The sequence below is a fragment of the Crocuta crocuta genome, unplaced genomic scaffold (genome assembly GCF_008692635.1).
Source record: "Crocuta crocuta isolate KB4526 unplaced genomic scaffold, BGI_CrCroc_1.0 scaffold129, whole genome shotgun sequence".
In the NCBI taxonomy this organism is placed as follows: domain Eukaryota; kingdom Metazoa; phylum Chordata; class Mammalia; order Carnivora; family Hyaenidae; genus Crocuta; species Crocuta crocuta.
The window spans coordinates 10127177-10154151 of NW_027551571.1; the positions used below are offsets into that span (position 1 = coordinate 10127177).

Genomic DNA, 26975 nt, shown 5'->3' on the forward strand with positions numbered 1-26975 from the left:
ATGAGATGCACGAAGAATTTGAGGGGAGATTAATGTAACTTTGGATTCACTGAAGAAGCTCCATCACTCAAGAGAAAGAAAGTGTATTTCGCTGAAGGAACCTGCTATGACCCAAACGCCTAAGTCACACCTCTTTGGCTACGACAGCAGAAACCAGGGGAAATCATGTGCAGGACTTATCTTTGTGAACTTATGAATTTTTGATTCTGATTTAACTGAACTCTAACTAAAAGGGCAGGAGGATTTGATTCTTAGGATGTCAATATCTCCTCTGGGCAGTTAAACTGGGACTATTTTAAAGTTGCTGACCTGTATTACTTGGTGTATTTTCTACTCTCATTTAAACTCGCTGTTTCACTTCTGATGAGTTTTAATTATCAATCCAGATGGGCAAAATCTGATAGGAAATAATGAGTGAATTCTTAGTTTTGTCTACAGGCAGTCAGAAGAGTGTGGTCCCCTGATCTATGTCAGAGCTTTCTGGAAGCAAAGGCTTAACTGCCACTAAGGGTCCGAGACTTGCCTGTGTGAGGGGAACGGCCTCACGAAGTGCGGACACCAGGACCAGGTTCTGAGAGAAGTCGGACTCCTTTCTCCCTTTGTCTGGCAACAGCGTGTGACTAGGCCTAATCAGGTAAGGGAGCAAGAAGCCCGCTGCCCATCCCCCGTCTTCGCCGACAGGGAGAAAAGTTCACTCCGAACAACAGGCAGGAAACCACAGGAGGAACACTTGTGGCATCTCTCTCCCTCTCCCTCCAGAGTCTTCCCCACAGGAGAGGAACTGACTGGAAGCCATGGCTCCCTGTCTGCGGCCTGCCTGTCCACAGAATCACCTTCTGGAGCAGCTCTAAAGAGTCAAGTTTCATGCAGGTGTAAACGCGAAAGAGAGGCCATTGGGCTGTAGGCTAAGGCCACACTCTCCGATGACAGCTGTTGCAACAATAGCTATTAACACTTACTGATCGTGGATATTTTTGCTTTTACCTTTCTGAATTCTAAAGTGGGAAGTGGGCTAGTGAAGAAGAAGAATGGATTTAAGCGCTGCCCGCAAACACTACCGAAAACAGACTCCAGAAAAACCACCTTTTCTCTGTCTGGATATCCTGGCCTGGGAACACAGTTGAGGGTCTCTTAGGAGATGCCCCCTTCTCTAAGCCCCCTCTCCTTTCTGGTATGTCTCTCAGACATCTCCCAGAGAACTCCCTGCTGAGCTTAACAACAAAAGATGATGTCCTAATAAAAAACATAAAGACTAAAATGTGAATAAAGAAAAACTGTAGAGCACCACAAATTCAAAGGGTGGTGTGACGGCATTACTAGGCACACATTCCATCTTGCATTTTCAAATTACTTATGGTATCTCTACATCTGGGCACTGATTAGAAATTAATCTCTTTTAAGAAACTGAAAATTGGAGGGGCGCCTGGGTGGCTCAGTCGGTTAAGCATCCAACTTCGGCTCAGGTCATGATCTCACGGTTCGTGGGTTCGAGGCCCGCATTGGGCTCTGTGCTGACAGCTAGCTCAGATCCTGGAGCCTGCTTCAGATTCTGTGTCTCCCTCTCTCTCTCTCTCTCTCTCTCTGACCCTCCCCTGCTCATGCTGTCTCTATCTCTCTCTCAGAAATAAACATTAAAAAGAAAAAAGAAACTGAAAATTGGGACACCTGGGTGGCTCAGTCGGCTAAGCGTCCGACTTGAGCTCAGGTCATGATCTCATGATTTGTGGGTTGGAGCCCCGCGTCGGGCTCTGTGCTGACAGCTACCTTAGAGCCTGGAGCCTGCTTCGAATTCTGTGTCTCCCTCTCTCTCTCTGACCCTCCCCTGCTCACGCTGTCTCAATCTCTCTCTCAAAAATAAATAAAACATTTTAAAAAATTTAAAAAAAAAAGAAACTGAAAATTTAAGGCAATCCTTTTTATGCACTTATCAGAACAAATTTTCATTATTCTTATTTACATTATAAATATTTAGGAAGCTGAAATAATCTCTCACATACATATCAATGGCAGCTGTAGTTTTAGAGACAATAACCTATGACACTGGTTCTCAAAGTGTGGGCCACAAACCAGCAGACTCAAGGAGTCTACTAAGTCAACATTATTTTTTCTTAGGACACTAAGACATTATTTATCGTTTTTTACTGTACTGACATTTACAGGTTGGCAAAAAAAAGAAGTGGTGGATAAAACTGTGCGGACTTAGCACAAATCAAGGCAGCTGCACCAGACTGGACGAAGAGTCACTGTGTTCCTCGCTGACACAGTTTCACTTAAGAATGTTCTTTTTTCTTTTTTTTTTTTTAATACATACATTTATTTTTTTTTAGTTTATTAATTTAAATTCAAGTTAGTTAACATAAAGGGTTGTATTGGTTTCAGGAGCAGAACCCAGTGACTCATCACTTACATAGAACACCCAGTGCTCATCCCAGCAAGTGTCCTCCTTAATGCCTATCACCCATTTAGCCTGTTTCCCCACCCACCTCCCTTCCAGCAACTCTGTTTGTTCTTTGTATTTAAGAGTCTCTTATGGTTTGTCTCCCTCACTGTTTTTATCTTATTTTTCCTTCCCTCCCCCACGTTGATCTGTTGTTGTTTTTATTTTTTTTAATGTTTTATTTTTGAGAGACAGAGACAGAGCATGAGTGGGGGAGGAGCAGAGAGAGAGGGAGACACAGAATTCAAGCAGGCTCCAGGCTCTGAGCTGTCAGGACAGAGTCCGATGAGGGGCTTAACTCATAAACCGTGAGATCATGACCTGAGATGATGTCAGACGCTTAACTGACTGAACCACCCAGGCGGTCCACATCTGTTTTGTTTCTTAAATTCCACATATAAGAATGTTCTTGAAGAAGGAGTAAAAACTATTAATATTATTAAGTCTCAAACACTGAGTGCACATGTTTTTAATATTCTGTGTGAACGGACTTATATATACAAAGCCTTTCACTGTATACCAAAGCATAATAAGGAAAAAGCATCTGTGTGATGGTTTGAATTATGAACTGAAGCAGTTTCTTTTTGCATGCATGACCATTTTTGCTTAAAAGAACAACTAATAGAAAACTCTAGTTGCTCTGACTTGGATATTTTGCAGACATTTTGTCCAAAGTGAACAAAATGAGCCTGTCACTTCAAGGAAAACAATTCAGACTATTTGTTGCCACTGATAAAATTTGAGCTGTCAAGCAAAAAATTAGAATTTTGGAAAACCTGTGTCCACCACTGTGAGACTGACAGCTTTCTAACAGTTACAGACTCATCTGCTAAGAGGAGTGCTCATGCTAATACATGTGACCCTGCTGATACTATGTAATGCAATTTACCAACATCTGGATGATCTGCATAACTCAATGGATCACAGTTTTCCAAAGGCCTAACGCCTTACATTACAAACCACACATGGCTAAAAGATACGCCCAGAGTGCAACATGGGCCCGTGACTCCACACTGCAACTCGCCTTTAAAAATCTACCACTTGTTGAGTTTCAGTGTAGTATCAAAGGAGAGCACCCGCCTTACAGGCTACTAAGGCACCCCTCCCTCTTTCAACCTCACATCTGTGTGAGGTTGGGTTTTCCTCATTTACTTCAACCCAAACAACAAAAACTGAAGGCAGAAAGAAACATGAGAATCCAGCTATGTTCTCTTAAGCGAGACATGTAAATACAAAATACTGTCGGTCTCTCCTTAATCTTTTTTCTCTTGGAAGTATTTTTCATTAAAATATGCTATTCATGTCAACCTTTAATGGGTCTATTATTGGTAGCTTTAAGTGAATTAAATAAATATTTCTAAAATCTCTTGGTTTTAATTTCTAACATGGTAAATATCTATAGATATATCCTTAATAAACACTCTTTTTATTTATTTATTTATTTTTTTAATGTTTTATTTATTTCTAGGAGAGAGAGAGAGAGAGACACAGCGTGAGCAGGGGAGGGTCAGAGAGAGAGGGAGTCACAGACTCTGAAACAGGCTCCAGGCTCCAAGCTGGCAGTCAGCATAGAGCCCGACGCGGGGCTCGAACCCACGAACCGCGAGATCATGACCTGAGCGAAAGTTGGACGCTTAACCGACTAAGCCACCCAGGTGCCCCAACACTCTTTTTATAGTTTTCAGTAATTTTTAATAATGTTAAGGCACTCAGAGATCAAAAAGTTTTAATATCACCAATTTTGATTATCAAATAACTGTTTAAACAACACTTAAGGAATTCCCACTTCATACTGCGCTAGGAACTGGAGAAGTAGATAAAAGACACCATCCCTAGCCTCAAAGAATTTGTAATTTTGTGAAGAGTGTAATTCTCAATTATAATAATTTTACTGTAAAAAGGAAAAAAAATTAACTTTCTTAGGAATGTATTTACATTTCAGTGTTGTCAACAACTAATATTGTATATGGCACACAGCTGACGCCTAAACACTTAATCATTCGATCTGAATGTACATAATATGCCTTTGATTTGTGCATCAGAAAGTCCTATAGCTGCCATACAATTAGGTACTGGGCATTATCTAAGCCTGTTTACACAGAATTGAGACACTGACTGCTCTTTATGGTGACAAATGTGCTGCTGTCCTTCATGAAAAGAGAATATTATTACCAGGAAGACCCTGAAGTTTCAGCAACAATGCAGCCTTTCACTGAGACAAACCCTAGGATATAAATTTTATTTTTAGGTCATATCACAGTTTTTAAGACAAATGTACTCTTCCAGATGTTTATATCAAATAGCCTGGATAAGAGGATAAGGGAAGAAACAGGAGCTTATCTCAAGAACAGTCATCCTATGAAAAGGAGATTCCTTTATGCTGTTTCCATAGCTCTAGAAAGCAGAACCGAAAGGTGGAAACTATAAGGAGCTTGAAGAAAAATGCATGTTTCCACACACACACACACACACACACACAGACACGCAACAGGTATGATGCCTGAGGGTCAGAGGTCAGAAACAAATGATGGGAGCGGAAGCAGAGAGTGCAACCAGCATGGGGTGAGGGAGGTAAGTGTCCATCTAATTTCAAGTTGGGAAGCACCGGGCAGGAGGCCAGAGGCCTGTTCCAGTTCTATGATTACCTGGGGCTCTTCAAGCTCCTGGGGAGCAGTTTGTACATGAGCGGAGGGTTTCGTCTTGACTTAAGGATGCAGCAATCCCAGCCATTCCAGCGTGTGGGGATATAAAAGGCTGGGAGTCAGATGGAGGCTGAGATTGTGCCCAAGCTCCACCTTATCTAACTGCATCACAGCTGAACCAACCACAGTGTTTTGACCCCAACTGCAGCTTCTTTGATCATTTTCCTGGATTTCTAACCCACTAACTTGCTCTCTGTCCCTTCTAAAAAATGTTTCTAATTGCTCAACTGGCAAAGCAAAAAGGAAAGCAACTCTTGTCAGACTTCACAAAAAAAACAAAACAAAACAAAACACCAAAGAATAAGATTTGGAGCAAATGAACTTTACACATTTGTGTTCTCTGAAGCTTGTGCATATTCATCACCTCAACTGTCATGAAAATTCAGTCTCTGCCCATGTGACATAAAACCACTTTGTGCATATTTTCCTCAGAAGTTCCATGAATTCTGCCAATGCAAATGGCAACAGAATCACAATGATCTTGAAGGCAAACAGCCCTCTCTGGTTTATTTTGTCGGGGGAAGGGTACCAAGTGCAGGCTTCCTGGACCCTCCTGTCTGAATCCCAGACTTGAAGAGCAGCTTCCTGTTCTTGTCAGGCACTCTAGAATTAGGCCACCAGTTCTCTCCACACTTCGGTTTTTAATTAAACCCGGGTACACATTTGAAAACAGCACACTACACGTGAGCAGTACACACTTATTTTACATTTTTAACATCATGTATGAGCTGTGGGAACATCTGGTATTTTGCAAATTTGGCCAAATCCAGCTGCACTTCCTGTTCCAAACATGTCCTCTGACATGGAAGGGATGTATTTCAATTTGAATTTCTCTCACTCTCTGTCTCCCTCTCTCTGACACAGTACTGTGTGACTTCAAACTAGCACTGTATCTAAACTTTAAACTTCCTCTCTTAATGGAAAATTAAAAGCTTGCCAATGAATAAAATGAGGGAAAATAGGAAGCTACACCAAAGATGTAAAATTAATTTTAAAAGTCTCTCACTTTGCTATAGCTTGCCTGACTCAGAAAACCATCTCTCTCTTTTTTAAAATATTTATTTATTTAAGTAATCTCTGTCCCCAACGTGGGACTCGAACTCACAACCCCAAGATCAAGATCAAGAGTCCCACGCTCTTCCAACGGAGCCAGCCAGGCGTCCCGAGGTTCACTACAAATGGGTAGGTTGCTAAGGATTACACCACCTGAATGGAGAGAAAGCAATGCCATAGTGGACCGACTCACTCCGTCAGGAAAAGTGCACACAGGTGTGCAAACAACCGGGTCATACATTTTCAGGCAGTTGGAGAACGTGCGGTACCTGAAAATCATCAGACGTGAAACATCACAAATAACAGCTCAAACTCTGAGTGGATTCTACACCCACCTCTTACGTTTAGTCATGAGTAAATAATTGCTGCTGGAAAATCTAGGCCCGTCTGTCGCCTTCCACACACATGCTCACAAGTAGCACAAGGCCTTGGCGGGGGCATGCTACTCTTTGTTCCTGCCCTCACATAAAATACTGAAAACCCATGTCAGGCTGAGGGGTAGGAAACAGGCTTAGAGTGGCCCCCTCCCCCCCCTTGTCTTCCTGGCTTCCTGCCTGGTCTGTTTGCTTGTCTATCCCTGTGGCCAGTTCGTGGTCCCACCTCTAGAGCCTTTTTCTTGCATCTCAACTCCTCACTTGGTTCCTTCCCTTCCCTGGAGGCTTACTTCCTAGTACTTACTTGGACTCTGACCCTCTTCTCACTCTGGGAGATTCGAAACCCACATTTGCTGGACGCTTGCCTTTTCCCACATTTGCCAGGTTACTGCCTGGCCTTCTTTGTTCACACTCGGCCCTGCTCTGGGCTCATCCCACGACAGGCTACCCGACTTGGACTGAACATCCCTGGGGCTCTCCGGGCCCTGCTCTCCCACAGCTCCTACACTGGCTCCAGGCCCCTGACTCTAGCTGCTGCCTCCGGGGCTCCTCACATACAGGACGGTTCAGGGATTAAGAGCAAGGACCATGGAAAAAAGCCTCCCAGACTGAAGGTTGTGGCTCGTCTGCTACCAAGTTGACTTTGTAGGCCTCGCTTTCCTTGCCTGTCAAAATGAGGGTAATGATATATCTGAACCACAGATTACTCAGCCAAAAGGAGGCAGAGGTCTACCAGAATACTCAGGCTAAACCACAGAGCTATTAAGTAGCATGTGCAAAGTTCAAAGCCAGGTTCAAAGAACTTGAAACGTGTACTCTTCAAATATGAGGCCATCTCCTTTTATCATTTTTAGTTGCTTCCTTAGAAACAACAAAAACAATCATTTCCTTTTCATAGCAGTGCTTGTAAAATTTATTATTTTTATTTTTTATAACGTTTATTTTTGAGAGAGAAAGAGACTGAGTGTGAGCAGGGGAGGGGCAGAGAGAGGGAGACACAGAATCTGAAGCAGGCTCTAGGCTCTGAGCTCACAGCTCAGAGCCCGACATGGGGCTCGAATTCATGAACTGTGAAATCATGACCTGAGCCAAAGTCCGACACTTAGCCAACTGAGCCACCCCGGCGCCCCTGAAGTGCTTGTAAAATTTAAAACCATGTTATTAACTAAAGTGCTTGAGTTCTAATAATAAGTAATGAAGTCCTTAGTTCCACCCACAACTGTGAATCTAACAAGTGAGTTAGAACTAGAATTCCCTCTACCTGTATCAACCTCCAATGAATCACCTGAATTCTTAGCCTTTACACTAATTTTGAGGNCAGCGCCCCTGAAGTGCTTGTAAAATTTAAAACCATGTTATTAACTAAAGTGCTTGAGTTCTAATAATAAGTAATGAAGTCCTTAGTTCCACCCACAACTGTGAATCTAACAAGTGAGTTAGAACTAGAATTCCCTCTACCTGTATCAACCTCCAATGAATCACCTGAATTCTTAGCCTTTACACTAATTTTGAGGACAATATGAACCACAAGAAAAATACTTGTAATATAAAAAAAAAAGGACTGTATCTCCAAAACTATATCTCTTTTTCCAAAAGAAAAAAAAATACTTGCAATAGTGGGGCACCTGCATGGCTCAGTTATTAAGCGTCCAGCTCTTGACTTTCTGCTCAGGTCTTGATCTTGTGGTTCGTGGAGTGGAGCGCTGCATCAGGCTCTGTGCTGACAGCTTGGGATTCTCTCTCTCCTTCTCCCCTGTCCCTCCCCTGCTCACGCTCGCTCTCAAAATAAATAAACTTTAAATAAAAAAGTTTAAAAATACCTGTAATAGGGTACTGGGTGGACTTGCCAACGGGGAGAGCAGCAGCAAAGACAGGCAAGGAGATGAGGAAAAAGGTCCAAAGGCAAGAGAGCTCAGCAGCTGAGACCAGAGGTGGGAGGATTTTTCAGGAAAGCCACGCCCCACCGCCAGGCGGAGAGAAGTTTGTTTTACAGTAAGGCCCCGAAAGGGCACAAAGAGAAGAAGGACTCATGTTATTTACTCTGTATCAAACTAGGTATTATTGAAGGATCCAGAGCAGGAATTGGGAGTCCAGTTAAAGGGGTTCAGACCTAAGTATGGAGCAGACATTAGAAAACGTCTACATAGAGGAGCGCCTGGGTGGCTCCGTCGGTTAAGCATCTGACTTTGGCTCAGGTCATGATCTCGAGGTTTGTGAGTTCGAGCCCCGCGTCGGACTCTGTGCTGAGAGCTCGGAGCCTGGAGCCTGCTTCGGATTCTGTGTCTCCCTCCCTCTGCCCCTCCCCCACTCATGCTGTTTCTGTCTCAATAATAAGTAAACATTAAAAAAATGTAAAAAAAAAAAAAGTCTACACAGACTTCCATGGATAATTCTATCACCATGTCATCCACTACATGGTATTCATGCAAACATTTTTGGTGGCTCAATTTCACCACCGCTCAGTTGCCAGCCTGATACTGAAAGCAGGAAATGTGGGCTGGGCACTGGATACATTTTCCAATTCCCAACTGGAAAGAATAGGATGGTGTATTCTCTGTGACATAGGAGTACTGTAACATGTACAAAATGCACATGCAAATTAGAAATAGTCAAGTCTGATTTAGACTACTTGCACATCTGTGATAGAAGAAAACGATTTCCCAATGAGACCATCTCATGCTTAGAAAAAAACTAAAGCGTCAAACATGTTAAGCATTCCCCATCTCAAGAAAGGAAATAAAAACAATCTATGGGATGTAAGAGCCATTCTGGTCTCTTCTAAAACATTCAATGTACTTTCAACTATCTTTTCAGTTACCTTGGTCACAGCTTTCGGAGAAAATGTAAGGGCGTCCACCACAGTGAGGAGGTCGCCCGGGTGGAGGCGATCAAAGTACTTCACACAGACATCGTAGGCGCGGAGCCACTCGGGGGAGGACTCTGGGACTTGTTTAATGAGGTGAGGGTCTCCAGTCCAGAACAGCTTCTGCAACCAGATGGTGTACAGAGAGCTCGGGGAGAGCATCCGTCCATCCTTTGCGGGGATTTTGGGAACAAGTTTGGAAATAGATAAGATATTTTGACTTGAAAGAACTGGCTCCAGGGCTTCAAGAGGATTCATGTTTTCATCTGTCAGCTTTTTGTAATTAAGACCTAATGGAAAGAAAGAAAAAACAGAGAATGGGTTCATTCCAATATAAACACAGCCCTCTGTATGGCTGAAGGGAAAATTTTATCTACCAATTTATAGTAGATATTCTGTTGATTACAGGTCAGAAGATCTGAGCTCCGGTCCCAGGCTGCGAGATGATCGGCCATGAGGTCCTCACAGGCCACCGCTTCTGAGCACCTCAGGTTTCCTGGTGTGCACACTGGCGAGGGCCGTATCCCCCGGCTCCTTCCATCCTTCCACAGCGCCTACGCTTCCTTCGACCAGCGCGCTCACCGCACTGCATTATGTTTCCCCATCGTTCACCTGCCATCCCATCAACTACCTACAGGCAGGGATGGGATCTCGCTCCTTTTCCTGCATCTGGCCCAGCTTCTAATTTGGTTACTCGGTAAACCACTGGCAGACTGCAGTAAATTCTCACAATTGTTTTAAGTATCGACTGAATACAGATTTCAAAGTGCCTTGTAAATTACAGAGTATGATACAGACTGGAAAGGTATTAATGTGTTTAATATGTTAGTTATGAGCTTAGAGAGACATGGATACCATTCTAAAAATGGCCACCATTTATAAAAGGTGCACAAGCTCTTGTTTTAAGGGTTTCACACATCCTTGAAACATAGAGGCTCCAGCTAAGTGAAGTTTGGCTAAACTGCCAAATGTGAAAGTGTCCCGGCCCTGTCCTTTACGTAGACAGAACAGAACCACTGGGAGTAGGGGACAGACGTCTGGAGGATTAGTCAAAAACTCTAGGTCTCAGTGCCAAGCCTACGATAAGTTACTGAGTGACTGTCAATAGGTTTCTTATAGTTTCTTTGGTATTTAATTCCCTCAACAGAAAGTAAAGGAGTTGCAAAGATAATAACTAAAGTGAATTAGCATCGGATCCTGGATTTCTGATCTATGCCAGTCACACAACACACAAATACGACTGTGCACAAAAAAATTAATTCCTAGGTTTGATTTAAAGAATGAGTTCGAGCAAGGAAAGGGTATCTTACCTGCAGCAACTACCTTAAATTTCTTTAGCAGCCGAATGTGCGTTTCTGGTTTAATGGCATATTTCCCCAAATCCGCACAGCCACAGCTTTCCAGAAGAGAGAAATAATAGAGTAACCTTTCGTGATCAAAGCCACCAATAGTGGGGTAAATATACTTGGCCATGTGCTTGTGAAAGGCTTCAGGATCAGTCTTCAAAGTCTCAAAGAGATGAAGAGCTTGGGCTCGATTTTCAATTTCTACTGTGGACAAACTGAAATTAGGGACAAAGAAACTGTTAGGATTTGGTCCCTTTAGTAAACAATGTGTTTGTTTGTTTCTGACTGAAAAAGAAAGGCTGCTTCTTTCAAGTCCTTTCTTCTTGCCAATCAAATTCAGTAACCACCAGGCTGTGAGCTGTTTACATAAAGAGCAAATAGCCGTGTTAAATGACTATTATACAATTTTCAGGTTCCCTCAGATGGATCACAGCAACCCTGTGAAGTAGGCAGGAGCTCACATTCGTCCAGATGGGAGAGTCGCCCAATGCCTAACAGCCAGAAGGTGAACCCAGGCGTGTCAGCTTCCAGTATGCATTACTGATTCACGTCACAAGAAACATTTAAAATCTGAGCTTCATTATTGAAATGTAAACAACCTTATTATTTCCGGAATTTAGGAAGTGGTGAGGGGAAGAAACAGCTCCAACTTTGAGGCATATAAGTTTTACATCTAAGAGCCCCGAACTGCTGTTCAATAGACCCAAATTTGATACTGTGTTCCAACAGAATTAGAATAGGAAAGAGCAGATACGTTTACTTGAGCTATCTGTAGTAATGAATGCCATTTGAAAAAAAAAACACGTATCTTGATATTTTCATCATGATTTAGAGGTCTTTATAATGCAATTTAAAAAAAAGTCATTTAAGGTTAAAGTATTGAGAACAATTTTTAAGGAGTCTTCGTTTGGATGATCCATTTTTATTTCTGGGGATGAAAGGGAACATAATGCGTCCAGCCCAGTGTGACCCCGATGCCCTCTGCAGAGTAAGTTGGCACTCATAGAAACATCCAGTCCCCGGGCTCTCAGCAGGAGCAGACAAAGGCTGCGGGGACTGTCAGGAGACTTCTGGGGGAATCGAAGTTAGATCACATACAACTGAGGACCAGTGTCTCTGAAATATGATGTCCTGTTTATTGGAATTCCCAGTCTTAGGAAATGCCAAGACATGGTTTTTGGTTTATGGACATAAAGTTCATACAAATTATGTTTTAAATTTTTTATGATGGTGATAATACTTGGGATAACAGCAGTGATCCATAAAGTGAAAATATCAAGTAATTTTTAGAAATGCTCTTTTAATTGTCACTTCTCAAGAAACTCTGCTTTTCTATTAAGACACAGTTCAAACATCTATAAAAATGTCCCTAGTCTATAAAAATGTCCCTGACTGCCTCCTCTGAGCATCATTCTCTTCTAGCACTCATAACATGCTGTAACTTTTCATGGGCTTGTCTGTCTCCCTCGCTAGGCTATGTACTACTTGAAGGCAAAGATGATACCATATCTTCTTTATCTTCAGTTTCTCAGTTCCAAGCACCAGGGTGTGGTAAGAAGGAAACATTCAATATGTGTCTTTTGAAGGCCAAATAGATGGGTGGCTGAACAAAATTAGGTGTCCCCCATGGACCAGGCACCCTGCTCATCGCTGGGGGAGAGTTTAAAGATTTACAACAGGGGTGCCTGGGGGGCTCTATCGGTTAAGTGTCCAACTCTTGGTTTCAGCTCAGGTCATGATCTCAGGGTTCGTGTGCGGAGCCTGGTTAGAGTCTCTCTCTCCCTCTCTCTTTTGTCCTCCCTCCCTTCCTCTCCCTCTCAAAATAAATGAAGAAACTTCAAAAAAAGTATTTACAACATCGAGCTCTATCCAACAGTATGAAAAGCTAGTTGAGTTCTAAATACTTAAGAGTTAAACAACAATGCAAAATAATGGTAAGGACAAAGGTCACACAGTCATATTCTAATTAACAGTAGCATCGCTAAAGCTATACCTTCAGAGGAGGTAGATGTCAATGTTACCAGAAGGCTTAAAGAAGGAAGTACTTGAGCTTAGCATTGAAAAAGGGAAGGAAGCAAAAAGAGTTTAATAGAGTTATCAAGAAAGTACAAGGTCTGTACAACAAACAATGAGTATAAATGAATGGCTGGTCAGAAAATAACCTTGATACTATCACCATTCAAAGTATGCCGTGTCATCTCTGAAATATACCGTACACGCAGTCGTGTGATATGAAAGTGATTCACAGAATTTCTGATGTTCCTGCATTATTTGCAAAATGAAGTCTGAAGAAGTAAGCAGCAAACTATGTGACCCCATTAAGACAGGTCATAGTGACGAAGCCTTGCAGGCAGGGCAGCAGGCCTGCTGGGGTGCTGGGGAGGGGGACACACGCGCACCGATGCTGACTGCTGAGCGAGGCAAGTGAAATCTAAGTAATTACCAACCTACAGATGAGAAACTGTCATCGGAGAGGTGAGGCGATCTGCTTAAGACAAAGGGTCCACATCTGTTTGGACTTGGCGTGTGCTCTGCTCAGCTTATCACAAAGCAGCCAGTGACTAATGAAGGTCAAGTGTCTGCTACCAACCATTTCAAAAACCTGAGTTTTTCTGTAACAGACATTAGTTCTCTCTCCCAGCAGCAATATTCTTAAAGAGCTCCCCTGTCAGACTTTATTCCTAACACCCTGACAAACAGAATACTCAAAACAGACTCATCTACAAAATGGTCAATGACTAAACCCTAACAGTTTTAGTTCACTGGTGTTTGGCTTCATTCTGAATATAGTCTCTCTCAATCAACATGACTTTCCGCTTTGCCCACCCACTTATCCTTCTGTGCCTACGATTCGGTTTGCTCGATGTGCAATTTTACCTAATTATCTTGTCAGGAGAGATACTGGAATACCTTTACTGACACATGATAAATGCCAAAACCTGACTCTTCAGTAAATTACAATGTGCTCAGATCTTTTATAGATGCCAGTAATCAATAACCCATTTTAATAGTTTCCATTGAAAGAAGCTATTATCTTCCCGTTGGAACAAGAAATGAAAACTCTGCTTGGAAAACAATTCCAAAGAACCCACATTCAAGAGAGTAGGAAGAAATACCATGAAGCCACTATGGACTTTTCACTAATCAAATTAATGACTACCTTTAAAAACAGTTTAAGTGCTTTTTCTTGAGCCAAGTTTTAGCCATAAAGCAGCATATTTAACTTTCAGAGATTAACTACAGGAGGAAACTAGCATGACTTGTACCCAGTGCACAAGGAATGAATTATTAGCACTAATCCCTTGATTGGTGTTCTGGAATGGCTTCAAGTTGTCAATCACCCAAAAATGTGACTCAAGAACAGCATGTATTGAAGTAACTTATATTCATATAGGAAAACAAATTTCTTTAAATATGTTTTTCTTTACTCAATCTGAGACTGACTGATAATAAAGCTGCATTACCTGACTGAGCAATACGAAGACGAGGAGAGGAAGGAAGGAGGAAAGGGGATACGAAGAGAGAGACGGCTGCTGGGCGAGGCAGAGACAAAGGGCGGGGGATACGGCTCACACGGTCGGGATGTACTAACTTCCAGGCATTTCTCCCAAAGATGAATCCTAAAAGCTTAGGCATTTGGGTCCAAATTAATGACCCTGATCATGAGGGAACAGGGTTCCTGCACCAATGCCTGTGCAGAGACATTTCTACCCCCTGAGTTATAACTACTCTGACCTGAGGGAAACTAGCCAAGGTATTTCCCACACAGACGCTCAGAATGAACTCGATGTGGCTGACCTGATGTGCAGTGCAGCCTGACAGTTGCACGTGACTACAAAGAGAAAATAAGGTCAAAATAGTCGTGGCATTTTTTAGTTTTGCCAACATTTTGGCCAAGGGTCTTTGTAAACTGAAAAATGGAATTTAACTTTTCAAGTTCATCTACACGGTTGATGGGATGACCAATAATGAGCATCTTGGTCTATTTCTTGTCACACAACGACTCAGAGAGAGCCTCTGTGGGATGTTTTATATGAAGAGCGTGATGGGGCAGCCATGAGAACAGGCTTCGTATTCTCTAGAATGACCATCCTGACCCCTTAAATTCTGACTGGTCTATATAGTCTCATATTATTACCTAACACAAAAAATTTCCAAAGACACCATAACACAGAAACAGATTGATAGGTATCATCTACTGAGCACTTAGATATTAAGTGCCACGTCATCTCATTTTTCTCCCAATATTTCTAAGGAGATACCTTATAATTAATGTTGACTTGAAAAATAACTATTCAAAGATCAGACATGCAATATTGGGCTGACAGCAGTCACAGGATGGGTTTGCTGTATATGATCTGTTTCCAGATGCTGTGTCCTAACAACAGCAGTTGTTTTTTTTTTTTAGCATCTACCACGTGTCAGGTATTTTGTATTTTGTATAAATCTCACAGCAGTTTTGTCAAATGGAATGAGAAAACTCATTTTGCAGATGAGGAAACCTAGGCATATGTACAGGGGTAAAACCTCTTGTCTACCTAGTGAGGACACTTTAGTAGGAAGTCACAGAGCCAGTCTGAACCCAGACTTGCAGGAGTCAGAGTCTGAGCACACTCCACAAGATGGAAACAAGCCAAAGTGCATTTTCTTGCTTACATTTTATGCCAGTGTCAGGAGTTTTTGACGATGTGGGAGAGAAGTGGCCTGAACGGTAACAACATGGAAAGGAAGGTTGCAGATGTACGGAAGGAACAGCTTCCATTTTGGTAATGGTGGTAGTAAGTTCTTCCATGTTTTGGAACAGGTTTCTTGTTAGGCACAATGCAAATCAGAGTGCTGGTCATGATCCTCCCTTAGGCCAAAAGAAAGATCAAAACCAAATTTAACAACTCTAGAAACCCTATGACCTGAATATCTATATTCAACCTTCCTACCCTAATATGGATTTTTTCCTGGTCTTGAGCTTTTATTTTATCCTAATTTTCAACGGTATGACCTATTTTTAGTAAGCCAAGCTACCTTAAATCCTCTCTCTATATGCTAACTATTCTCATACTAACTCCTAAACTAAGCCAGGCTTCCTTAAGGGAGGAGGACAGGAAAGAAGGCCAGGATTCAGAATCCTTTACAGTGTGGCAGTGTAGACACAATTCTGACTCTGAACAGCAGCAATCCTGGGGCACAGACCCTGTGTATCTTCTGTTTCAATTCAGAAAGAGGTAGACGTCTTCGAGTTTATTTATCTTCCCCACAGCTAGAACTTGCTCTTGCTTATCCCTGTACCTGAGACCTGAGAAACCTACCAGAAAATATGAAACTGATTGTGAAAAAGAGCAGAGCGCAGGCAGGTTCTGTGTGCCATGGGGCCCCTTGCCATGCATCTAAAGGAGACTGAGAAGATGGTATCATGATCGCGGAGACTCGCGTAATCACCCGGTGACTCAAAGGCGGCTATCAGAGTGAAATGAAAATGCAGGCCATGCAGGCCTTCAGATCTGCTGTTTAATTAAGAAGGGAAACAATGGAGGGCGCTACCAGGGATGACCGGCAAAGGGAGTTCTGGCCCTTATTTAGTTCTCCTGTGCCCACTAAGGTGCCACGTGCTCTAGCCACAACGGTCTCCCTTTAGTGACTCAAAAATACCTGGATCTTTCCTGCCCCACCATCTGTTCCCACCTCCTAGCCTGCTATCCGCAACTTGTGCGCTTCCTTTAGGGCACTTACTAGGACTCGCAATGTCCTTTTTGGCTATTTGTGTGTGTGTGTGTGTGTGTGTGTGTGTGTGTGGTGTGTTGGGAGTGGGGGCATCTCCCCTATTACAGTAGAAGCTTTGTGAGGGTAATGATGTGTCGGTCTCCTTCAGTACTTAAACCTAAGCTTAGAATAGGAAACCACTATAAAAATAACAGTACGTAATGAGTGAACAAACGAGGTACTAGTCAGTCACCTAGAAGCATCCTCTGGGATTTCAAAACTGATCTTGTATCCAAAACTTACAGACGCTCACAGAGTCATCAGAACTGACAACAATAACAAGAGGACTAATGCAACGGGAGCCACCAGGCTGTGCACGCCCCACAGACCTTCTCTTATCTTTACAGCCTTACGAGGTAAGGATAATGGTCGGATCACTGAGAAAACAGTGACTCAAGAGGATTAAAAGCCTGGCTCACAGCTACATAGTTGGGGTTACGGGCAGGAGATCTGAACCAAATGTTGCCTGACTCCAAAACCCATGCCCTCACGCTAAGCCACACATAACACTGGTAGTTAATTACGTCTGTGAGATCCACTGAAGCATCCAGAAGAGCCCAGAAGTGAAGCTGGCCACCGAGGCTGCAGTGAGGGGTAGATACATCAGCCCTGAGCATGGGGGGCTGGACACGCCCCAGCAGAGTGGCCAGTGTGTGCCAGCTGGAGGGAATTCCGGGCACACATGGCCATTCACAGTCATCATGAAGATTTACAATGACTATGAAGAAAAACATGGGGGGAAAGTAAGGGGAAAAAGAAGACCAAGGAATTCAAGCACGGGTGTTTATAATGACTATCTCCTTCTTACAGGAGTGGAATTCCAGGAATAACTGCAAGTAATGATGCCCTGGTCATGTGAAAAGGGGTGCAGGTTTGATATTTTACCGTGAAGTCATTTAATTTTTATTATACCTTAGAGCTGAGGAAAATAAGTTCCCGAGAGCTGAATTACCTTGCATAGGGACATACAGCTAGAGACAGACAGTTAGGATTTGATCCAGCTATGCTGATTTGAAGGTTATGCTCTATTGCATAATGCAGCCTCACCCAAGATGGCGCATGCTTCTCTGTCCAAGAGTGGGGGCAGGGAATATCTCCAAATTCAACCAATAGGAAGGAGAATGTAAAAGGATAGAGAAATCAACTTTGCAGGGAAAATGACTTTTTAAAGAGACAGAGAAACAAAATCTTCAGGAAAAGAACATTATTTTTCTGACCTATTAGCTTCCCATAGGCATTGACTCAACAAGTAAATGTTGGGCAATTTCTATTCTATTAACGAGGCTGGTTTCAAATGCCTGTGTTACCAAGTGTGATTAAACAGGAAGGCAAACTACGTCTTTTAAGTAAGGGATGAGGAGCACCAAACACCACTTGCTAAATCAATATTAGGTGTTTTGTCACTCACAAGTAATGACGCCAGGAGGTAATGATTTCCTGCTTTTGTAATTGCTATGCGTCTCCATAATCACACTGCTCTCAGGTATAATGATACACTGTGAACAGTCTTGCACATTACTAGATTGCTTGATAATTTATAATAAATTCAGAGACCAATGGAGCATCCTGTTTGTATAGAAATGATACCCTTTATATAACATTCAATGAAAGGAAAAAGATATTTAATAAAATGCCAAGGTATTTTTTACATTTCAATGTGCATATTACTGGGCTTCAAAAATGGTGCAGTCAGTGCCATAAGATACAGATAAGACTATCACCCAAGTAGCAACTCCATAAACATTTGAAATGGAGATGCTAACATTTCAAAGATTTAATAAAAATTTTAAATGATGAGTTATACGTATTTAAGTTTATTTTTTAAATTTATTCTGAGAGAGAGCGCACACATATGTGGAGGAGGGACAGAGAGACAGAGACAGAGAGAGAGAGAGAGAGAGAGAGAATCCTAAGCAGCTCTGCAATGTCAACACAGAGCCCGATGTAGGGCTCAAACTCTTGAAACCATGAGATCATGACCTGAGCCTTAATTATATACCATTCATGACTATTCAGCAGGATTTGACCTCATTCAATACTCCCGCCTCTTCCTTCAACTCTTTCTTTGTATGGCTTCCTTAGCACAAGGATTCCCATTTTTTTCTGTCCAACTTCTCTGTTGCTCTCTCTGTCCCTCTTCATCTGCTAATTGTGGAAGGTCCTCAAGGTCTGTCTTAAGTCTCTCTCCTTTCTCATTCCATATTCTTTCCCAAAGTGTACCCACAACATAGCTTATTTATCATCTATTTGCATACCACTCCCAAATTAGTATTTCCAGCTCTTCAGTCTCCCAGGAATTCCAGAGCGATAAGATCTGGCATCTGCCCAACATTTCCTCTTGACCATTTCAATGAGTGTAACTTCCCGGGTTCCTTGTCTTCTCCTCACACTCCCTCAAAATGTCTTGTCCGTAACTCTGCTACTTGTCTCACTGAAGGATGTCACCACCCAAAAGGCAGACCCAGTAAGATCTTGGAACTGATCTTGACCCTTCCCCTCTCATTGCCCTTACCCATCACTGCATTTAGCCCTAACCATTTCACCTTCCAGATATATTGGAAACCCATTCTCCTCTCTCCTTCTGGACTTTCAAAACCCTACCCCAAGTTGTGGTCAACTGTCATAGTCTATTACTCTAATGGCTCCCTGGTCTCTTTTTGCCTGGTCTCCCTAAAACCTTTTCTCAACATGGGAGTCAAAGCGATGTTACTGAAATGCAGACCTGATCACATGGCCTCCCTCTCCTATACCAAAATCCTTCACCCATTTCCAAGGACTCAAGCGACAGGCCTGTAGCCTTGCTGTATGGTCTGGCTTCTAGGCTTCTCCACGGTCCTATCTCACCCTGCGCTCCCGACTCTCTGGACCTCAGCCATGCTATCCGCCTGGGAAGCCCTCACACGCATCCTGTTCCTTCCTGTCAAAGGGCTTTAGACCTTCACTTTCTGTCTCCCTACACAATGGTTCCCTTCTTGCAGTATACATAAGTTCGACTCCATATTCAGGTCTCAGCTTGAGCATTATTGCTTCAGCAAAGTCTTTCCTAAGTATGCTAAATTCCATCTTTGGACTCTCTTATGTGGCACTCATCACTCTTCATTTCACATTTGTTCATCATTATCCAATTGAAATCTGTCTCCCACACAGACCACGGGTTCCGAGAGAGCTGGGATGCCGGGTTTTGCTCACTGCTGCAACCTGAGTATCAACGCTGCTCCTGGCACACAGTAGATTCTCAATAAAACATTTTAAAAAATTAAAACACACACAAACTCTGAATAAACACGTGAACATTATAGTAACTCAGGACGATTATTACTGAACAAAAACTAATAAACCTCTGTTGGAATATGGGTGTATCAGGAAACCTATAAAGAGAGAATGCACAGATACCAGCCTACTGTAGCTCAAAAGGAAACGTGAGATTGTACTTTAAGATGTCAAGCTCCTTCTAAAACAGAATTTAGAAAAGACGGACACGGAAAGAAGCGTACATCTGAGTTGTGCGCTTACCCGCTGTCCGTGAACAGGAACTCCAAATGCGTCATAAGAACTTCCCAACGAGAGACACTGTAGCGCTGCGCCAGAGAGAGGGCGATGCCGTAGACGTTCTCCTCAAGTGTTCTTCAGGAATGTCCATCAGCCACGGGGAAGGGAGAGAAGAGAAACACATTACCCTTAATCAGCAAAGAAATTGTTCATTAGGACTTTCTCCAGCTGCGGGGGTGCAGCCTGCATGGGCCTTAGTAAGACATTTCACAGCAACTCAGGAAAAGTACTTCTGATGAATGCTAATGCTCCTTTCTCACTGCGGCGCGCTGCAACTAAGGAAGTGTCCAGAACAGTGGTTCTCAACCGAGGGGGATTCTGTCCCCCAGGGGACATGTGATTGGGTCTGATTTTCATGGCAGGAGAGGAGGGCAGTACTACTGGTATCTAAGCGGGCGAAGGACAGGGATGCTGTGGAACTTTCCACAAGGCACAGAATGGCTCTCCCACAAGGCATTATCTGGTCCAATATGTAAGGAGGTCAAGACATTCTGGTGTAGACGCCAGAGCCCACAGGCAAACCAGTGCAAAGGAAACGTATCCCTGCCCTACAGGCATGTATCTGAGAAAGCACGGCCAGTCCCTCAACAAATGTTTGTGTTTTCTAGACTGTGTCAGGACTGTGCTAGCTACACAGAATACAAAGACAAACAAGATACTTCTGAGGCGCTCACAGCCCAGTGGAGGATGTGAGATGTAAGCCAGGAACTAAACACGACGGGGCCGCGGGGGAGTGCTACCAGAGAGGACTTCAGACACGGACGGTAGAGATGAGGGAGTGACCGAATTGAGCTGAAGACTGGGGGACAAAGAAGCAAAACTGAGGGCAGGTAGTTACGCGAGAAGAGACGGAAGGCTTCTGCGAGAAGGCGCTGGAGGCGGGGGCGTCCTGCTCGGGGACACGCACCCTATCCTACCAGCAGGGGAAGGTTTAAACCAGGGCATGGCGTCACCAGACTTGAGGCCTTCTAGGTTTATAAGGAATTCTGGGCCACAGCATCCACAGAAGGCCATTCTGGAAAGACTGCTGCAGCACCTCTATGTCCCAGACAGAGAGATTCTAAGGATGAAATTCTTGTTTGCAAGGTTGGTGGACAAAACCGTAGGAACAGAAATGAAATATCTTCTGTTCTTATGAAGTGATTCTGCTAAGACCATACCCACACTAGCTGAGGAAAACAGGACTTTTCCTTAGATGTCTGATTAGCGCACAGCTGGTAAACATTTTCTGTGAACAGCAAGATAGTAAATCTTTTAGGCTTCGCTGCTGTACAGCTTCTGTAGAAAATTCTTCTTTTCACCTTATTTTTTTTTTTTACGCTTGTTTTTCCACAAACCCTTAAAAATGTTAAAAGCCATTCTGTGTACATGGGCTGTAAAGCACAGGCCCATGGCTGGAGGAAGTCTGTCCTTGCACGAAGTACTAGGGCACTGCCAATCAAAAATTTCTTCAAGTATTTATTGCGTATGCTCTATGGAATGAGAAATCCTTGAAACCGCGACTGTTAGCAATTTGTCCTTTCTGTTACAGGAGTCTGACACCGTGCCTGGCCATGGGGATGCTCACCAGGTGCCCGTATCGTTATCGTCAGATAAAGGTGGAAAGAAACCAAGCTCTGTCGTACCCTCCTCAAGGTTACCGACTAACCACTGACAACCTATCATGTAAGATATACAGACAATAAAGGACAGACAGAATGCACGTATAGAAGGCCCGCGCCATCAAAATGGAAACACAATTCGCAACAAAGACTGGTCATGCTGTGTACAGTGAAGGTGGGGCTGCAGGACCAGAGGAAGTAGATACTTCCAAGAACTTTGTTGTTGTTGTTTTTAATTGTTTTTTAATGTTTTTGTTTATTTTTGAGAGACAGGGAGAGACAGCGTGAGCAGGGGAGGGGCAGAGAGAGAGGGAGACACAGAATCTGAAGCAGGCTCCAGGCTCTGAGCTGTCAGCACGGAGCCCGACGCGGGGATCGAACCCACGAACCGTGAGATCATGACCTGAGCCGAAGTCGGACGCCCAACCAACTGAGCCACCCAGGCGTCCCAACTTCAAGGAATTTTGTATGTAACATACAGAATGCCCGTCTCCTAATCGGAACTGCTAACTCAAAAATGCCACGGACACTCTGGCATTTTGAACAAGCCATTCAAAGAATATTGGATATTTTTCTAGGTAACAAACCATGGAGAAGGTTCTATTGCATGTTTTATCAAAAGCATGTATTTGTCCTCTAGGACATACTTTAAATAGCATCCTGGATACTTAGGAAAGAAAATAAAGGACCAAATCCCTGGCAAAATATAACAGATGATACTAAGACATGCGGTACCTTGTAACCTGCATCCTGTTTAATAACCTTCTTCTAAGAAACCACGAGCATGGATGGCACACCAAGGATGACCAAATGCCGGGAAGAAAGGCCCAGTGGACTTGGCAATGGGAAACTGAGTCTCACCCCCACTCCCCCCACAGCTGTGTCACCTTGAACAACTGTTTAAAGCTCTCTGGTTCTCAGATTCCTCTTCTGAAAGTGAGGAGCTTGGATTCAGTGACCCCCTTCAGTCACTTTCAAATTAGACATTAAATGGCTCCATGACATCATGAACCTCCAGGAGAACAGAGAGGGGGAGAAAAAACATATTCCATATAATTTTTTAAACTAAATCCCACTACAGACTGTTCTATCTTTTCTTTGATCTGTCTATTCCCCACCTTACTCTAAAGAGAATTTGGGGTGGGGGTGCCTGGGTGGCTCAGCGGGGTAAGCATTTGACTCTTGATTTGGACTCAGGTCACGATCTTACGTTTTGTGAGTTCGAGTCCCACACCGGGCTCTGCACCCACAAGGCGGAGCCTGCGTGGTCTTCTGTCTCCCTCGCTCTCTGCCCCTCCCCGCACCCCGCTCTCCATACTTTGAAGACAATTTGGGGTGCTTATGGTAAGAAAGAAGCTTGGGCTCATGTAAAAGTTATTACAGAGCGCCAAGGGTACTTTGCTGCTTTCTTAAAGATTTAAATAATAATAATGAAAAATAGCATATACCATGATCATAACCAGGGCTACATTTGTTATTTTAAAGTAACGTAGCAGGAGGCAAGGGTACCACAATTCAACCCAAGCTTCAGAGGCTGGAAGCTCAGACTGAATTGCAGGCCTTGCTTCCCTGGAAATACAACCATCGTCGGGGGGAGGGGCACGCACACGGGGCGTTGTGAAGATGTGATGGCTTCCATATGTGAGAGATCGAGGCCAAGGTCAATATCACAGTGATGACCCTTACCACCCATGTAAACTTGGGCCAGTTACCTCACACTCCTAAGTCTCATGTTCCTCAGCTATGAAATGGAAATAGCATCTTATGCCACAGGGTTATGTTTGAGAGTAATAGAGATTTACAAAATAAGGTTTATAGAGCACCTAACACCGCTCCTTGCCCATGGGAAGTGCTCCACAAACCGTGATGTTAAAAACCAAACAACTCTACTTAATAACCATTGTGGGTGAGCAGTTTCCCACCTTTCTTTCTTTTTAATCTGTATTTTGTATTTTTCGTTTTTTCCACTTTCCCACTTTCTGACATGTAAGTGGTTTTCATTTGATATAAACTAAAGAAAATGGGGACCAGTATTAAAACCAAGGGGCATTCCACATGTACAAGGAAACACTTCTCACTGGGTCTTAGCCTGTACTTCATCGCACACAGGGCTTGCTGCTGAAGGGGTAAGCGACAAGGCGGAAAGTGGCAGATGTTACTGGCTTCCGACACGAGAGACCGCCAGGGCCCGTCAGCTCCCTTTCTCTGGAAACCCAGGACAGATGAAAGTGCCATGAACCTAGACACGGGGTCCTTCCTCTGGCACTTGGTCAAACAACATCTCATTTTCAACACGGAAGAAATTAAAACGGCCATGTAGTTTGAAAAGTGAGATTTCCAGGAATAAAAGCCAATCTTGTTTTTAAATGTCTATAATAAGCTTCACATTTTTCATGGCATTCATACCCTAATCCTGCTACCATAAGATTCTTATCTCAGTATTGGGCTATCCAAATCATGGGAAACTTTTAAAATAGTTCCCGCCCTTATTATTTAAAGCTGCAGGTTCCAAACGTTGTCTGCATTGACTGATCCATCTGGGAACATCCACAGGTCCCTCAAACCACAGGGAGAAGGAAAGCCCTACGCATCACAGCCATGGATGTAAACCTTCAAAGGACTGTGAGTAACAGTCCTGATCATTCAACCTGTTCTTTTATGTTTTAAATCCATCCCTTTATGAGACACAGGTATCCCTTACTCTGCCAGACCAAGGATAGTTTCCCTTTTATACTGGTCGTCTGCAGTAAACCGCTGCACATCCACACCCTTCCGAAGGCCCTGAAGGATCTGGGCCTGCGTGAAATCCAGGAGACGTTCGTTGTAGTAGTACAACTGCCTGGTCAGTGAGACAAGGTCCTCTGGCCAGGCGTCCTGTCCGTATCGAGTCACGTGCCTGGTGACCATCTTGATGAGCTCTTTGGGATCAGCCTGTAACAAAAACAACAACAGGCTGTAACAAAATAAAGTAACAAGACAATCATGTCTACTGGGCACCTGTCTGCCTCTTCCCCCGCTGCCGTTTAATCAAGGCCTACAGCCACCCTGAGGTACCAGCGCGAGAGCCCGTGCATTTTGCAGACCACAGACACAAGACACAGAAAGGAGTCTGGAAGGAGGCTTCTGGACTCCTGCTCTGTTCTCCTTCCACCTTAAACATCCACCCACTGAAAGAGTAACATACACTTGTTTTTTCAACTCTCATCATCCTACATTAGATTGGTTCCCCAATGACCTGATCATTTATAATAATTCACCCTGAAGTAACTGTTGTCATCACGGCCCCTGGATGATTTTTCTTTGGACCATCTAAGTGTTCTCAATAACTAAGATGCAGTTCAATAAAGCCACTCTAAACACCAAGAGAACTGAGAAGAAAAGTGTTCTCCCCAGGGATGAGTTAGGGAAAGGACCCGTCCCTGTTCCTGAAATCACAGAACACTTCTAGTTGCATAAGAGAGCAACTAGCCAATTTTCCCTCTGCTCAATTTGGAGCTCAGTGGGATATTGTTCTATAATTCTTTACAGCCTCTCTAACAACAATAAAATCATTCAAACAGAACAAAACCGAGAATCCAGCAGCTGACAGGAAAGAAAAGTAAGTGATTAACTGGCCACATTTATTTACATTAAAGCGGGTCGGGGCGTGTCAGCAAAGCAAGAACAGCTCAGCCGGGATTTTTGAATTGTTTAACAGGGAGCCTAATACTTGAACAACAGCAATTCAATCACTCCCAATTCCTAGGAAGACGTGGTATATATTTTAATATAAGCAAATTAGGGGGAAAAACTCCAGAATCTACCTTTGGTTCTCGGAATCACACCTAACTGCAGTAAGCTGTCAGCATTTCTAATGTGTGTGCCATTATTCCTAGGTACACGGGATATTTGTCAACGTCGAGTCTGTATTACCAAACCTAGCCTGACATTTCTCCCTTGATTCTATTAGGAAACATTCTGAGAGTACCGATAAAAACCAATTAGAGAAATTTTCTTGGGTTCCGGTAGGTGGATTTGAGAAAAAGTCAATGTTTTTTCCCTACTTCTATGCATACACGCAGTCCTAGTGCAAAAACCACAGATTGAGTCTCAAGTCAAAAGTCCTGGGTTTGAAAACTCACTTTTCAAAGTAAGCTATGAGACCATCTTTCATTCATTCAGCAACTTTTTTGTGCACTTATTATGTGCCAGGTTATGCACCAAGAAGGTACGACCCTTTCCCCCAGGGATGGAGTCTATAAGAAAGACAATCAAGCAAATACCTGCAAAAGGATGTGATACGAGTGAGCACAGGGTTCGGTGGGAATACAGAGGAATGGGGTGTGGGCAAGTATCCAGGACGTCTTCCTGGAAGATTTAATGCCTAGACTAACTAACCACTCAGGTATCAGTAGTGAAAACGCTAGGAAAAAACAGGGAGACAAGTTCCGGTAAAGGGTTCGATATGCACTAAGGCCCAGGTAGCTACGACCTGAAGGAAAGATGGCGTGAATAAAGCAAACCTAACTGCAATTAGAGGTGATCGGGGAATCAGCTGCATATGGATGGCGTGTCTGCCAATGCACTTGGACAAAGGGGATCCCACGCCTCAGCAGTTAGTGCCACCTCTACAGGTGCCATTCAGCCCAACCCCCTTTCTGCTCAAGGACTGAAGCCTTGGGGCAGCACCCTGAATCGCACGGCACCGGCTCGGCACCCTGAAGTCACGTGGTGGGGACGCTGCCCCGAGGCCAGCGAGCCCAGCTACACCTGCTCTGTTCGGACGGGCACCGTCTTTGCCTGTGTTCCCACGCCTCATCCTGTCAGCACTTTCCGCTCTCGCAGCAGGAGAGCAGGGGCAACTCTCCGAAGGTCGGGTCTCAGGGCGGCAGAAGTCTTCCGTTGTTTCCTTTCGCCTTGTGCCCCGATTCCGCCCCCTGGCAGCAAGCCCAAGCTCACCCCCACAAGGACAGCTCTTCCCCACAGGCGCTCTGACCTGGCGGTTTCTGAGCGAAGCCCTCGGTCCGCACCTGCCCCCTGTACTTCGGAGGGGAGGCCACAGGCATCCCGCCTCCCCTGGGTGGGACCCCGAGCCCCTCTCTACCAGCCTGTGGCTCCCACGCCTGCTCAGGGAGTCAACCAGCCCCATTCTCTCCAGGCTTGCCCACAGGGCTTGTCTCCACATTCATTTTCCACTTGTTCTTTCCTGGCATCTCAAGGATGTGGCGGCCCCTGTCTGTATCGCGAGAGTGGCCTCCACACTGTTCACTTGACCTCAATAGCATAATGCCCCTCCCCCTTTCTATTCTCTTACACT

The 26975-nt window shown here is 43.8% G+C and overlaps 1 protein-coding gene across 1 annotated transcript in view; it reads right to left on the minus strand.

Moving 5' to 3' along the window:
• Positions 1 to 26975, minus strand: part of NBAS (NBAS subunit of NRZ tethering complex) — a 334140-nt gene that overhangs the window by 81911 nt on the left and 225254 nt on the right. The window contains exons 41-44 of the mRNA XM_077750930.1: positions 24381 to 24610; positions 20043 to 20153; positions 10740 to 10990; positions 9385 to 9719 (exon numbers count right to left, since the gene is read on the minus strand). Coding sequence (XP_077607056.1) covers positions 9385 to 9719; positions 10740 to 10990; positions 20043 to 20153; positions 24381 to 24610 — 927 coding nt within the window. The remainder of the gene's footprint in view (positions 1 to 9384; positions 9720 to 10739; positions 10991 to 20042; positions 20154 to 24380; positions 24611 to 26975) is intronic.